We start from the raw sequence: 15,139 nt of genomic DNA on the forward strand, positions 1-15,139 counted from the left end.
GGTCGGGTTTACCTGACGGAAAAACTTCAAACTCATGATGTCTACTGATTTTTTTCGTTTTAAAAAAAAATTAACCTAACCCAAATCGGGAAAAAAAAAGCAACTAATTTGAGTTTAATAGTTCGAATTATTCGAGTTATTGGGTTATATTAACACCCCTAGATTTAACAATGAGAAATATGAGATACATATTTTGGTCAAAATCCACTTTTTGAATGTCAATAACTATAAAAACAATACAATTTTAAAAATAACATATTTTCAATCATTGTAAATACATATTGTTCGTAAAGTAAGATATATTGTCGCTTTGAGCATAACTAAAAAATTAAACTATTTCACTCTTGTCGTGATATAATGAAGTGAAAAATATTTTATCGAGAGAAGTCATAATTAAAAAATGGGTAGGAAGTACGTTCAAAGCTTTTGAACAAAAAAACAAAAAAAAAAAAAGAAAAAAAAGAAAAAAGAATATGTATATTTTATTTTTAGAATATGATGAGAAGTTCATGTTAAAGATGATAACCTTTTGAAGGGAGCCATAAAAGGAATGGGTCAACCAAAGCCTTTCACAATACTCTCTTCATTGATGCTTTTGAGCAAGTCAAAAAAGAAAAGGTGCTAAATATTTGAAGCTACAAAGGCTTGAAGTAAAAGAATAGAGCCCAAACGAGTTTCACTACTCCGTCCAATAATTTGACGTCTCTATGTGTGTACTAGTTTTACTTTCCATTTAGATCGTTGATAACGTTTCAATTTTAAATTAAAACTTTTAGATGGTATTGTATGAAATTTTAGATTAAAAATGTAAGAGTTAGGGTTGAAAATTAATTTTTAAAGTTGAATATCCAAAAACTTTTATGTTTATATTAATAATCTATTTTAAAGTAAACTTGATTAGGTTGTTTCTAAATTTTGTACCTAATTTTAAATATATATAAAAAAAGATATGACAAACACGAACAATGATAAAAGTAATGCATGATTAAAAAACACTAATTAAAAGTAATGCATGATTATTTAGCAAGATAATCATCCACATCAAAAAAGAAAATATGTTTTTATTCAACAATTGTAGGAATACAAAATCAAATACAACTTTGCGATTTTATTGGTACTATTGAGGATTGAGTAGAAAAAAAAAGTTATAATCTAAATTTTTGGGTAAAATTTTCTGCATACTATTTAGACTTAAATAAAACCAAGGCTCTATTGTCACAGAAAAATCTGTCAATGATGTGATACATTAAAAACTTCCTATTATTAATAATAATAATAGTAATAATAAAAGTATACTCAGGAAGGCCATTTGACATATTCCATAATTAACCTTAATCAAACAATATTTATAAGGAAGATGAAATTCCTGTATCCTAATGGGAAGAAGAAAACACTGCTAATCATAATTTTATTCTGCAAGTCTAAAAGATGGGCAAGGCTTCCTCCACATTCACTCTTCAAGGAGCTACTGATCTATAAATCCTTCATATTAGAAGTCATGGAAAAGCATTAAAGCATCGTCGAGCTTCAGCAACGACGACTCCAGGAGTATCCTGACATTCCTCAAACGATTATATCTTTTCTCGAGCGGACCACCACGCTTGTCTGGTGGAAGATTCAGAAGCTGCAAAAGAGTTGGTTGCCACAGCAAGGAGTCAGTTTTTTAACATTCCCACATACACACACAGACATGGAAGGAATGGTCCTTTAGAACAACTTCATTAAAAGCTTAGTTTTTTGGATGGATAGACTTAATTAAATCGTTTTTGCACTTCAAACATTTTGAGGACTTCAAGCCTCTGTAGACATAGGAATAACTGATGGTGAATTCTGACGTTTGCTGTTTATGGAAGAGGAATTAGCCATCGGCCCCATATCAATCAAGCTTTAGCCATTGTATTATTCGATGCTAGAGCTTCATCAAGAGAGAAAGAGGAACTAATGGTTTGGCCCTAAATTTGAATTTAGGGTTTAGACTTTATACTTTATAAAGCTATTGGGTCCCTAATTAGTTTATTGATCTACCCATGTAAAAAATTCTATTAAATTTTCAATAGAGATTAAATGGTTAGAACTTGAAAATACAAAGATAAAATTGTTGCAAAATTGAATGTACTATATTGTTACAAATCAAAGTTCAAAAACTAAATTGTTAAAATTCAGGGACATGGGACCAAAAGGTGATTTTTAAAATGGACATTATTAATAAAATTAGGAAGCAAGCTGCATTTGGCCTCTTAGAGAACTAAAACCGGTAGGATAAATGCAATTTTAGGTTCTGCCCTGATAAACCACATCAAAAGGTAAGACTCGATTTCTCTAGTAGGAAGGAAACACGTGAATAAGATGACTGAAGATAAAGTTATCAGTGATCAGAAGCACACTAGGACCATATCTCTGTTAGAGAAATCTAATAGAACCTAATACCATTACAATTGCATATATGAATTTATTAGAATGTTGTGCACACTAACCTCTTTGTCTTGTTCCATCTCATAAGCCTGTCGTAGCTGCAAGTTCAATGAAGCATGATACATCTCATCCAGAACATGTTCCCACAAATTATATCTGTCTACTCTCCACAACAAGCACAGGGAATGTCTAGGTATTGTTATAGCTACTTTCTGCAACAAAAGAGAGATTGTGTTACTAGGATGAATCCCCCAAAAAGGTTAACAATGTAAATCGGTCAAGTGGAAAAAGAGATGTCTAGCCAGTGTAGGTACAAGATGATACACAGTAATGAAGAAATAGAGACAAAACACATTCTTATTAGATGTGGTATGATATAGGCTTATAGATACACAAATATAAAAAATAAAATAAAAGATAAGTACGGGCAAAACAATAAAACGAATTAGATTTGTACATGCATAATAATAAGTCTAAAAAGAAAATTCATATCAAAGATGTGCAAAGTTGCTAATTAAACTACAACCAATTCTGATAAGAAAACATAATGATACCTGATCAAAAATTAACTATCCTTCAATATTTTTTCTAGTTAGGTCCAATGGTCCTACTTTGTGTTTTTCAACTTTATCAATGAATAATGTCATGCTTCTTATTGGGAAAAAAAACAAGTACAGTATCTTTGCTTCATGATCTAAATATATGAATTTGGATGCAAAAACACATGCATAGAGAGCAAAGATGTTTACCTCCATGTATAGGTACTCATCCTTCCACAACCTATATAAAATTTTAGGCGCCTCATTCTTGTCAACAAATGCACTATCGGAAATCTACAGAAAAAAGACATGGAAAATCTGTAAATTAAATAAACAATTTCTTTTTTTACCAATAGTCAATTCCAGAATACTAAGTACAAAAAATAACAATTCCATGTAATCTTCACTAGATTAAAAAGACAACTATTGGTAAGGTCAGCCCATTATATTATTAGGTTTTTACTCCTTAATTAACGCTCAAGTTGAATTTTAAAATCAACTGTATATTCTATATGGATGTTCAATTATGTATTAGTTGCATTCACGTGTAAATTACATACATTTCTAGATAAAATGAAAGGCATATTACAAATGCATACATGCTTTTTTGGTAGCTAGACAACCTTGATAGCAACTGACCGACCAATAACTCCTTACCTTTTCTGTCTCAACCAAGCCACCAGTTTTTGATAGGAATCTGAACATTCTGTACGCATCTCTTCCATATCTTTTTAGAACAATTGATTCAACCTGCAATCAAGAAAATTGAAGTTAGTTCATTATAAATTATTCCATGTCTGTAAGTGCAAGGGATAAGAGATGAATCATGCTTGCTAACAAACTATCTCAGATAAGAGATTTCAATCAACTGGTTGCGCAAGCAATAAGATGTCATTTTTAAAATTTAGGAACGAAGACATGTAATTTCTCAAATTTCAGAGAACAAAGGTGTATTTTTCACTAAATAAATGAGAGGGAGAGAGAAACCTCATCAATTTGAGCTTGTTCGATGATCTTCTGTAAATCTGGGCAAGCAAAGGTTTTTAGAAGAAACTTAAAGTAAATCACATGGGAAGTGTGAAAATTAAACACATCGGGAAAACTTAGTTTAACAGAGGGTGAACATACTAATTTTATAATCTTCCATTCCTGAACAACCCAATGCAGAGAGGGAAGCTTCAACCCGATCTAAAGTCATACTACGTCCTACTTCATTCTTCATTACCTCCTCATATATGTTATCCAGTGACAAAGGAACTGCAAACAATTGAACTTTTAGGACAGGAGACATAAAAGTGGACGTAATTGGTAAAGGAAAACACATTTCTGCGCTAGTTTCCAAATCATGTATCATTTTCTTATATTTCTTAAGGCCTATCGTTCATGATTTAGTCTTAACAAAATGTATCATGAACCAAGCATCCAACTAGACCTCCATCATAGAGTAACATAACAAGAAAAGGAGTCTAGATAAAAGCCAAGAAACTATTACTCAGTTTAAGAAACATATTATGTAAAAGAGGTGGAACAGGAAAGAACGTAAAAAGAGAGAACAAAATATAATGTGCATGCTGGTTAATGATACTGATAAAGTGCCCCAAAAATTCTCATTTTTTTGCCTTACTGTACTGGCAGGCTTTGCAAAGGTCATTATTGTCTGCATTGAAGTAAATGAATTCATTACATGATAAAATCAAATATGAATCCTGAAAGGCATCTTGAAAAACAGTTTTCTGCTTTTAACTTTAAAATTTGAAGGAGAAGGCTCAGAAAGATTAGCCTTGTTCTGCACTTGATCATTATTTACGAGACAACAGTTCTAGAAAAAATAATTTCAATTGTTTTAAGAATCAAATCATCTTTAAAAACAAACTAAAAGAAAACATGAGAAAACAGCCTGTAAAAAGTAAATAAGCCAACATGCTTTCACTAATATTTTTATTTTTAAAAATAGAGAATTGTCCTCCAAAAGAGCGCCCAAACAATTCCTTCTAGTACCAACTCACAACATATATTTTTATACGATCAATGTGCATCAAGATCAAATACGTGCATAACTAAACTCCTTCAGAAATCTACACAAACATTATAGATTGTACCTGTTATCTCTGTTTTCACGATTTTTTCAGAACTTCGAGTAGCCTCCAAAATGGCACTCAAGACGTTTACCGCTCCGTCATCAAACTGTGATCTGACATGTTCAATGCAAGCCTAGAGCCATAGTAAGATATTGATGCAATTACCATTTGAATTGACCATAAGATATCGGGGGGAGTTAGCATGGGATGAACAGTTAATTTAAAATCAAGTTAATGATTTATCAAATATTCAACAGACAGAGATATTTTGAGTTTAACAACTTGTGAATTTAAGTACAGTTTTCCCCTCATTTTTGTAAAAAGTTAGCATGTGTCAGCTACCAACTTGATAAAACATACAGTATACAACCTCCAATATTTGGAGTGCTCTACGCAAATCCTTCAGTAACATGCCTTCTCTCCTCATTATTTTATATTCGGGGCCTTTCGTTTGATTTGTGCTCCATAGGCTCGGGTCCCTCATCTAGGTTGTGCTTTTTTTTCCCATTACATAGAAGTACTCTATCAATAGGTTTCAAGGGAGTTAAATTAAATTGTTCATATTTGTCATGCCTTCTTTTTTTGAAAATAATGCTCTGCCCGCTTGTACAACCGAAACTGGGCCAAGGGGTGGGCATTTGTCATGCCTTATTTTCTTTCTCATCAATAATGTGAATACAAGAAAGGAGCATCAAATTCACTGTAATTTCATATGATCTAGTTAGAATATATAAGAAATTCTGAAGGAAAAAATAATACCAACCTTATGTCTAAGACATCTTATAAACTCATCAAAGTTTGCACGCCAAAGAATAATACCATCTGCATCTCCAGACTCTTGTATCATATCCAGATCACCACGCTTGCGCTACAGAAAAATTGTGAGCAAGTACCAAACATGTTTCAGCTAGGTAATTTGATACGATAATCTCATACATACCTTCTGTCCAGAAATTGATGAATAATGTTCACTCTCTTCAGCTTCAGTGTTGGTTTCACCTATTGAAAATCTTATAACTTCCATCGGACGTGCTGATTCTACAAGACGTTGTTCTAAGGTCGGTGGCACCTCAGATACCTGTCATGGATCCATTTAATGACTCAAAGATGATATTTAGCACCAATATGCATGACAAGTTTCACATAAATTCAGCTACCTTGGCAGCCTTAGCACCTCTTTTTCTAGGAGGAGGCTGCTCTTCAACTTGGGGTGAAAGAGTTGGTTCAGGGGCTGGACAGCGTTCAACAAAATGGGCATTCAAAAGTTTTAATAAACTTTCATTTACAACATCTGGACTTGGACGGTTTCCTGAAAATACAGAAACAATACCTCAGAAACCAAACGTTTTATATAAGTGGCATATTCAAATACAAGTCAAACACATTCTCAGTGCAAGAGCCGCCTTCTAAATTATGTTATTTCTTCATTGATGTACTTGATCAGTAAGTTCAACAAAAACATATCACAGTTTTAGGATTAAGCACCAATTTCACTCTTCCAAACAAGATGAGGTTGAAAGAAAAACAATTTTTTTTCTTGAAACAAATAAAAATTTAATTGATAACTGAAACCCCAATCAAGTCAAGAGGTGATAATAAAATCTAATATTAAGATTGACATGAATGATATAGAAATGATCTCTGGGATCCATCAATCTTAAAATCTCCCTTTTCTGATCAATAACGTTCCTTTTAAAAATTTAAATCAATACACGATTTTATGGCACTAGGAGAACGTAGCATATTAAAAAATACTGCAGATAGAAGTAAATAGCAAAATGCAAATAAAAAATACCAGGTAAAAAACTTGCCTGCATGTTTACTGGACTTTGCTCTTTCAATTATTTGTTCCATTGAAAGCCTACCATTCTGCAACAGACCCTCAAGAAGTTCTTCACACTACGAAATCAGAAACATAAGTTAAGAATCTAAATTCCCTCGAAGTTGAAAATTCTCAACAAGAGTTTTACCAATGTGAGTATATGAACTAACATCTTTATCTTTCTCAAGCTTTTCTGAAGCAATTGCCAGGAATTTGGAAAATCTCATACGATGAAGTATGTTACTAAACAACGCCAAGTATTGTGTGTCTGCCTTGGGTGCGTCTCCGAACTCTCCTACATGTGCATTTACAATAACGATGATAAGAAGCTCAATCTGCAAACACATGGTGTCCTTTTCGAGAATACAACTACCTTCTTAACACACTAATTACCTAATAGTGTCAATATGGTTCCATAAAATAACTACCTATCAAAGTTGATACATTAAGAAAACGTACGGGCTTAAACTGAGCATAGATAAATTATTTTAAATGACGCTATATAATCCCGGTTATATGAACTTAATCGAACTCAGTTCTAAAATCCAGATTCTATTTAAGGTAAAATGGTTATTCTTTTAGCCAGTGAGCTTATTGTCACTAATTAACCAAACAATTTACCAAAAAAATACCATAGACTCAGAAGTTTCTCCATGAATGAAAACTCATTATACCTTCTGTCACTGCAGTGAAGGCTTGGACGCAATTATGTTGGATGAGAATAAGAAGGGAGTTGTTAATCTGTGATGAGCTAAGTTCCGTGAATCGTACAAGAAGTCTCAAGGTCAGAGGCCCCCTTCGAAGCAGGGTTTCGCACACTTTCTGTCAATGCACAGTCAATATTAATGAAAAACGATGATACGAAGAAGAACAGGCTGATAACATAATACGAATCAAGATTTGAAGCAAGTTTTAGAAAAGAAAAGGCATACCGCGACGAGATTGCCGAAGTGCGCAGTGATAATGTGGACGGCATATTTGATGCCATACTGAGTCGACGCCATGATTTCCTCCTTTAAGATTGCCGTGCGTCTATGATATCAAGTATTTTGAAGTAATTGGAATTGACATTGACGAACTGTAAGCTCATAAAGCACTGATTCAGCAGAAACTAGAGTGTAGATGCTTGAAACAACGAAAATCTTCGCTTCAACCGAGTAGAGAGACGATAAGAGAGCAATAGTGAGGCGTACGGCTTAAAAACTCGTGCTCCGGTGGGAAAAAGGTGAGCGAAAATTGATCTGTACAAGGTTGAAGGGCATGGCGGGAGAACAACTGGTTGGGTAAGCGAGTGCGGGAAGGCGGACGGCGATGGGGCAAGGGATAGTCGATGTAGCTATTTTTTATTTTAATAATATATTTTTTTATCAAATAGGTCTAAAAAAAAATTAAATTAATAAAAATATTATTAAACTTAAATTTTTTTTATAATATTCTTACCTACAAAAACCACGTCCCTAACGGATATTATTTTATTTGGGTTTTTTCTCTACATTTTCTTCTCAATATTTTAAAACGTGTTTGCTAGAAGTTTTCACACCTTGTTCTCCTATCCAATAATGTGGGATCTTACAGCCATACCTCAACCAATTGAGTTACGAATGTATCTAAGTTTATAATACAATTTTCAATAACTTACCTAAAATTTTATAGAAGAAAAGCTATATGGATAACCATTTTTGTTGACAGGGTTACGAGAGATTATCTTGTTGAAAGTGAATAGTACCATACCATTATAACGAAATTTATGGTCTCGAAAAAAATTTACTGTAGCATTTCAAAACAAACTAAACTCCCGTTTCCAAAGATCAAAAATCAAATAGTTAATCAAACAAAATTTTAAATTTAGGGTTTTAAGTTCGAACTCCCGATGCTAAGCATAGAGGAATGGGAATGTCATTTTCTGTATTGGACTAATGGCTAAGTTTCTTTCCATCAATATTAGCTGTTTGATTATAACTTTTATCAGCCTTTACAAACATCATCTTGTGTCTTTTCTTTTCTGTCCCCATTATAACTATCAAACTTCAATTTTTCTTAACCAAACTTCAATGCAATGGACCACACACGTCCCCTTCTCGTTGCCCGTCATGTCCGTAAACTCGAAGACGATTGAAGCTTTTGATCGACCCGTTCAAAGGTCGTTGGATTCTTCACAACAAAAATAGCTCATGTTTTAGAATATAGTTCATTTATCGTCTTAAATTACATATTAAGTTCAGATGAAGTGTTTAACATGCAAATTCTTACCCTTATTTTAATCGTTGAAATTTAAAAAACAAAACAAAACAAAAAATATAAAGATAAGCTAAGAGCGTTTTTAGACGATTTGTATCCTTTCAAACACTCCCGAACATACTGTAATTTATTAGTTATACAATTAGGCTAAAGCGTCCCCACACTTAAAACATGAGCACACAAGGAATAACGTAAGAAGTGGGACACAAAAACAAGCCCACTTGCCAAGCTCTTCTCTATAAATAACAAAATAGAAACCTATGGTCATTAAGATATTTTCTAGCTACCTCTCTAATATTATCTTTTCTTCTTCTTTTTCTACTTTTTTTTTTCTTTTTTCGAGAGTTTGAATCTTGGTGCCGGTGGAGAGTTCCAAAGGGATCGCATTGATCCAATGTTCGTCTCGTCTTGGCTCGTTTCACCCTGTTGACGAGGTCGAAGTTGATTCTCGATTGTTCATTGGATCATGCGATCTCTTAGGAATCTTCCATCAGTAGCTCTAAAACATGTACTATTAGTATTCGTTTATTAGATCCAAGGTTCTTTCTGTCTCACTCCATTAACAACGTTCAAGTCGATTCCCGATCGTTTATTGGATCGTGTCATCTCTTAAGGATTTGTTGCTAATACGATCAATTATTCAGGTATACAAGATTTAACTCATTAGAGTCATCAAATTTTTTTTAATAAATTTATTATATACAAATTAAAAAATTTATTTAGAGAAATTTTAAATATTAAGTTAAAAAAATATACTTATTAAATTATAAATTTTGTCCTTAGATGTTTTAATTTTTTAATTTTATATTCAATAATTTGATAGATTTTTAAATTTGTGTTTAATGTATCATCCACCCATTCAATATTACCAACTCACTAAATAGAAAATAAAAAATTTAGTATTTTAATAAATAGATTATCTTTTAAAATTCTAAAATATGAAGTTAAAAGATTTATTTAAGAATATATTTTAAAGTTTAGAAATTTATATTTTATTATTTATTTTTTTAAATTAATGAAGTTTATTTAGAGATTAAATTTGTAAGAAGGCATGTCCGGATCCGGGTCGGATCTGACACAGCCCATCTGCCCGGTTACTAAGACGGGTAATGGGCTTAGCCCAAATACCCCTTGTACGAGGGCTGAGTCCAATGGGCTTACGTTTTCCTGGCCCATATTATATTTTACTCATTTACTTTTTGTTTTTTAATTTCCATCTTTACTAATTTAATTTCTCTTGTTTCCGAACAGAATTTCGGAAACTTTTCTTCTAAAATTTATAATAAATAATATTAAGCATTCTATATCGTACATTATAGCTCAAAGCCAACCGATTAGAACATGGTTGAAACGGAGCATGACATCGAATGTTGTGGTGGACTCAACAGCAAAACCTTATGATTCTCCTATAATTCTCAACCGACACTTGCAAGTTCCAAGATTTGCTCCGATGCTGGAATTCGCTTTAATGCCGACTCCTCCAGCATTTGCTCTATGGTGGTGTCGATTGCTGGATTTAGAAATATATGAATTGAAAATATAAATTTAAGGATTAAATGTTAAACTTAGGGTTCTATATAAAATTGAAATCCATGAGAATAGGACTTGTTTTGGGCATTGATCTACAAAGAAGCCCAATTAGAATGAGAAGAGAAATCGACATGTAGTTAAACCCCTTCGCATAAACCTCGCCGTCAGATTCGTTGAAAGAACCTCTTCGGGAATTCGCCGGAGCCGATAAACTTCCGATTATCAGGTGAAGATGGTGAGCCGGAGGCAAAAGCTTGCCCGGAAAAAGTACAGAGAAGAACATCCAGAATTGTTCCCGAAAGCAGAACCAACGCCACCGAAAGATCCGGAGAAGAAGAAGAAGAAGAAGAAGAAGAGTGAATTCAAGCGCAAAAAGGGAGAATCGGATTCAAGGAACGACCCGAATAAACCACACAAAAAGGGATTTAAGAAACACCCTCTCAGAGTTCCTGGGATGAAGCCTGGTGAAAGCTGCTTCATCTGCAAAGCTAAAGACCACATCGCTAAGTTCTGCCCTGAAAAGGCTCAATGGGAGAAGAACAAGGTTTGATTTCTTGTTTGACCTTTCTTGTTTATGGTGTTTCACTGTTCACTTAGGTTATGGAAATTTTGCTCATAGACATGGTATTGTTAGGAATGTGGTGTTTATGAAATTGGTTGGGATTCAGTTTGCCTCTTCAATTTGGGGCAAACTTCTTAACTCAGTGATGCCAATGCTTAGGTTTCTCCAACAATTATGATCACTTGCTGGAAGAGCTCTACTGTGAGATCTCACATCGGTTGGAGAGGAGAACGAAGCATTCCCTATAAGGGTGTGGAAACCTCTCCCTAGGAGATGCGTTTTAAAAATCGTGAGGTTGACGATGATACGCAACGAGCCAAAGCAGACTATATCTGCTAGCGGTGAGGTTGGACTGTTACAAATGGTATTAGAGTCAGATACTAGGCGGTGTGCTAACGAGAATGCTGATCTCCCAAGGGGGATGGATTGTGAGATCCCACATCGGTTGAAGAGGGAAATGAAGACGTGTCTTAATAAGAGTATGGAAAGCTCTCCCTAGGAGACGTGTCTTAATAACCGTGAGGCTGATGGGGATATGCAATGAGCCAAAACGGACAATATCTGCTTGCGGTAGGCTTGAGCTGTTAGAAATGGTATCAGAGCCAGACACCGGGTGGTGTGTCAGTGAGAACGCTGATCTCCCAAGGAAGAAGGATTGTGAGATCTCACATCGGTTGGAGAGGGGAACGAAGCATTTCTTATAAAGGTGTGGAAACCTCTCCCTAGTAGACGCGTTTTAAAAACCTTGAGGAGGAGAAGGGAAAGGCCACAGAAGACAATATCTGTTAGCGATGGGGTTTAGTAGACGTTTATACCAAATTGTTTTAGTAACAGTGTCATATCTGTTATTTGGCATTCACAGATATGCTTACTTTGCCGGAGACGAGGCCACAGCCTCAAGAACTGCCCCGACAAAACTGAAGACACAGTGGATAAGAAGCTATGCTATAATTGTGGTGAAACAGGACATTCACTAGCTAATTGTCCACAACCTCTTCAACATGGTAAAATTTTGTTTCAATTCATACTCAAATTCATCTGTGCTTTGCATAATATGTAGAACAATTCCTTTTGGGTCTTTTCTGTTCCTAAACTCTTTCTTCTGTTTTCCATCTTGGATCTGTAGGGGGAACTAAATTTGCCAATTGTTTTATTTGTAATGAAAGCGGACACTTAAGCAAGAACTGCCCAAAGAATACTCATGGGATCTACCCTAAGGTATTTGGTTTAACTTCCACGTTATGGTCACGGGCCAGGCTCTTGGCTTCGTCTGTACGTTGCCCCGTAGTTTCCTGTATCGTATAGCTCGAATAATTTCGTTGTATGATATTCTGCAGGGTGGTTGTTGTAAAACTTGTGGGGAAGTGACACATTTAGCTAAGGACTGTCCAAAAAAAGGCACCCAAGTTTATGCTGGGCCTGGTGTATCTAGTAACAGATGTAAGTCTTCCTGTTTGCTGCTGTGACATGTTTGTTGACACAAATGATCTAAAATTATAATGTTCGGGAACCGAGTTCTTCGTATCGATAAACTTGTGCTTAAGATGCTTAGGATCTCCAGATTTGTGCTAAAGCTTTGTATTGTGAGTAGTAATTCGTTTTCTTTTGTCTCAGCATCTGGATATGTGGAAATGTCGAGACGACCAGAAACAAAGCTCGTCAGTGGTGACGACCTCGAGGATGACTTCATGGTCGAGGAAGATAATTTACAGATCAAAGATGCGAAACTCGGAAAGAAAAAGTGTCCCAAAGTTGTGAAGTTCATGGATTGATAGGTCTATGGGGAAGATTAACCTCATGTGTGTTGTAAAACCTTTTCTTTTACACGCAGAGAATATAGGAAGTCCCCTAAATGTATTTTTGTCTCTTAAATATTATTAAGATTTTAGAGTTGTACAATGTTCAAGCTTTACCAGTTGATGCATTAGAGATATTGTCCCTAAAAGGGCTGACCTCACTGATAACATTACTTCTATTTCATTCTTATTATTTTGTTGATCGAACGCTATATTCTTTAAAAAGATTTAATATTATCTTTGATTTTTGCAATCATTCAAAATTATTTAGAACAGAAATCAATTGCAATGACTTGAAATGATGAGATGGTGACTAGGATGTTCATCTAAATTAAGTTTGAAAGAACGACATTCAGATGTGTTACATTCTAGAATTACACTACATCATTAGTGTCATCGTGGGATATCTCTCAGCTCAAGCCCACTTAGTAGATGATATGTCTGAGCTCAAGCCCACTTATTAGATATTGTCCAATTTAACATGTTACATATCGTTGTGAGTTTCATAGTTTTAAAATGTGTTCACTAGGGAGAGGTTTCCGTTTCTCTCCCCCACCAATGTGGGATCTCACAATCCATCTCCACTAGGAGCCCAGTGTCCTCGCTACCACATTGCCATCAGCCAGCGTCTGGCTTTGATACTTTATAAGGAATGCTTAGGGCTTTGATACTTTATAAGGAATGCTTAGTTTTCCTCTCTAACTAACGTGGGATCTCACAATTCATCTCCACTGGGAGCCTAGTGTCCTCGCTACCACAATGCCATCAGCCAGCGTCTGGCTCTGATACTATTTGTAACAGCTCAAACCCACCACTAATAAATATTGATACTATTTGTAACAGCTCAAACCCACCCTTAGTAAATAGTGTCTACTTTAACTAGTGTTACTTTGTTAAACTAAACTAAGACAACCTCAAACTAAAAACATGAAACATAAATCATAGATTTCATCAAACATGAAATTGTTTCATTTCTTAAAAAAGAAAGTCTTTTTTTGGGGGAAAGGGTTGATAGGACAGGAAGGAAGAATGTCGTTGTGTTTTAGCATGAAAGGTGGCATAGAAAAATGTGGAGAACACAATATTAGGCATTCAAAACAATTCTCAACCTTAGTTTTGTCCCTCAAATTACTCCTCTTTTCCTCTTTAATCTCATCTCATCTCATCTCATCTCTTCCCCCAAAATAAGGATCTCTCCCTCTCCCTCTTCATCTCTAACATTTCTCTTCTCTTCTCTCTTTCTTTCACTCTTCTCCTCCATTCCCCTCTCTAACACATTCATACACAATATGGTATGCTCTTTCCTTTATTTTCATCATCATTGTGTTGTTGTTATTTTTGTTAGTTTAAGGTTGGTTTGATGGACTAATGCTTGTTATATTATGGGGTGAATTAGGCGAACGCGGCATCTGGAATGGCTGTGAGAGATGAGTGCAAGCTCAAGTTTTTGGAGTTAAAAACAAAGAGGAACTATCGTTTCATTATATTCAAGATCGAGAATCAAGAAGTTGTTGTGGAGAAACTTGGAAGCCCTACAGACACCTACGACGATTTCGCTGCTGCTATTCCTCCTAACGAGTGTCGTTATGCTGTCTTTGATTTTGATTTCACCACCGACGAGAACTGCCAGAAAAGCAAGATCTTCTTCATAGCATGGTGACGTTAACCTTGTCTTCACATTGGTTTCATAAAAAATCTCTTATGGTCTCTATCAAACCTTAAACTAAGCTTGTCTGCTTGTCCAAATGTCTGTGTTTCTCTGTTTTGAAGGTCACCCGACACATCCATCGTGCGAAATAAGATGGTGTATGCAAGCTCCAAGGACAGATTCAAGAGGGAATTGGATGGAATTCAGGTGGAATTGCAAGCCACTGATGCAAGCGAAATGAGCTTCGACATTATCAAAGCTCGAGCCTTTTAAGCTCACTTTTCATCTCCATTCTTGAGCCTGCTTAATGTTGTGATACTATACTACTCATTCACTTTCTTTTCCACTTTTTTTGTCCTTTTTTTGTACGTTTTGATCTTTTTTCACAGCCTTGTTTTTTGCTTTATGGTGTTTCCACTCATATCTAAAGCTGTATCGACGATCTGTTGTAGTTCTATATCAACATTCCTTCTTTCACTTAATCTTTCACAGTTTCAATGCGTTTGTTTCAAAT

At 34.9% G+C, this 15,139-nt stretch overlaps 2 protein-coding genes across 2 annotated transcripts; one reads left to right on the top strand and one right to left on the bottom strand.

Moving 5' to 3' along the window:
* Positions 1–1,215: 1,215 nt before the first annotated feature.
* Positions 1,216–7,855, bottom strand: LOC111801781 (DNA-directed RNA polymerase III subunit RPC3). Its single transcript, XM_023685936.1, has 14 exons — positions 7,784–7,855; positions 7,526–7,673; positions 7,022–7,146; positions 6,841–6,928; positions 6,187–6,338; positions 5,970–6,107; positions 5,793–5,897; positions 5,051–5,162; positions 4,080–4,208; positions 3,939–3,976; positions 3,609–3,701; positions 3,162–3,245; positions 2,475–2,624; positions 1,216–1,624 (listed from the first exon to the last, which is right to left on the bottom strand). Exons 1-14 carry the CDS (start codon positions 7,853–7,855, stop codon positions 1,490–1,492), a joined length of 1,569 nt encoding a protein of 522 aa, XP_023541704.1. The 3' UTR covers positions 1,216–1,489.
* Positions 7,856–9,379: 1,524 nt separating this feature from the next.
* LOC111802000 lies at positions 9,380–15,107 on the top strand. The gene is made up of 9 exons (XM_023686259.1): positions 9,380–9,733; positions 10,409–11,163; positions 12,044–12,185; positions 12,308–12,399; positions 12,519–12,621; positions 12,796–12,950; positions 14,066–14,269; positions 14,374–14,633; positions 14,748–15,107. The coding sequence occupies exons 2-9, from the start codon at positions 10,852–10,854 to the stop codon at positions 14,896–14,898; spliced, it is 1,419 nt and encodes a 472-aa protein (XP_023542027.1). The 5' UTR covers positions 9,380–9,733; positions 10,409–10,851; the 3' UTR covers positions 14,899–15,107.
* The last annotated feature ends 32 nt before the right edge of the window (positions 15,108–15,139 follow it).

This window comes from Cucurbita pepo, chromosome LG09, assembly GCF_002806865.2.
Source record: "Cucurbita pepo subsp. pepo cultivar mu-cu-16 chromosome LG09, ASM280686v2, whole genome shotgun sequence".
NCBI classification, from domain to species: Eukaryota; Viridiplantae; Streptophyta; class Magnoliopsida; order Cucurbitales; family Cucurbitaceae; genus Cucurbita; species Cucurbita pepo.

Coding starts and splice junctions, on each gene's coding strand:
- LOC111801781 (XM_023685936.1), bottom strand. CDS start 7,855: ATGGCGTCGACTCAGTATGGCATCAAATATGCCGTCCACATTATCACT. Junction 6,339..6,840: donor AAAGTCCAGTAAACATGCAG/GCAAGTTTTTTA, acceptor CTGTATTTTCAG/GAAACCGTCCAAGTCCAGAT. Junction 6,108..6,186: donor GAGGTGCTAAGGCTGCCAAG/GTAGCTGAATTT, acceptor GATCCATGACAG/GTATCTGAGGTGCCACCGAC.
- LOC111802000 (XM_023686259.1), top strand. CDS start 10,852: ATGGTGAGCCGGAGGCAAAAGCTTGCCCGGAAAAAGTACAGAGAAGAA. Junction 11,164..12,043: donor CTCAATGGGAGAAGAACAAG/GTTTGATTTCTT, acceptor TGGCATTCACAG/ATATGCTTACTTTGCCGGAG. Junction 14,270..14,373: donor ACACATTCATACACAATATG/GTATGCTCTTTC, acceptor GGGGTGAATTAG/GCGAACGCGGCATCTGGAAT.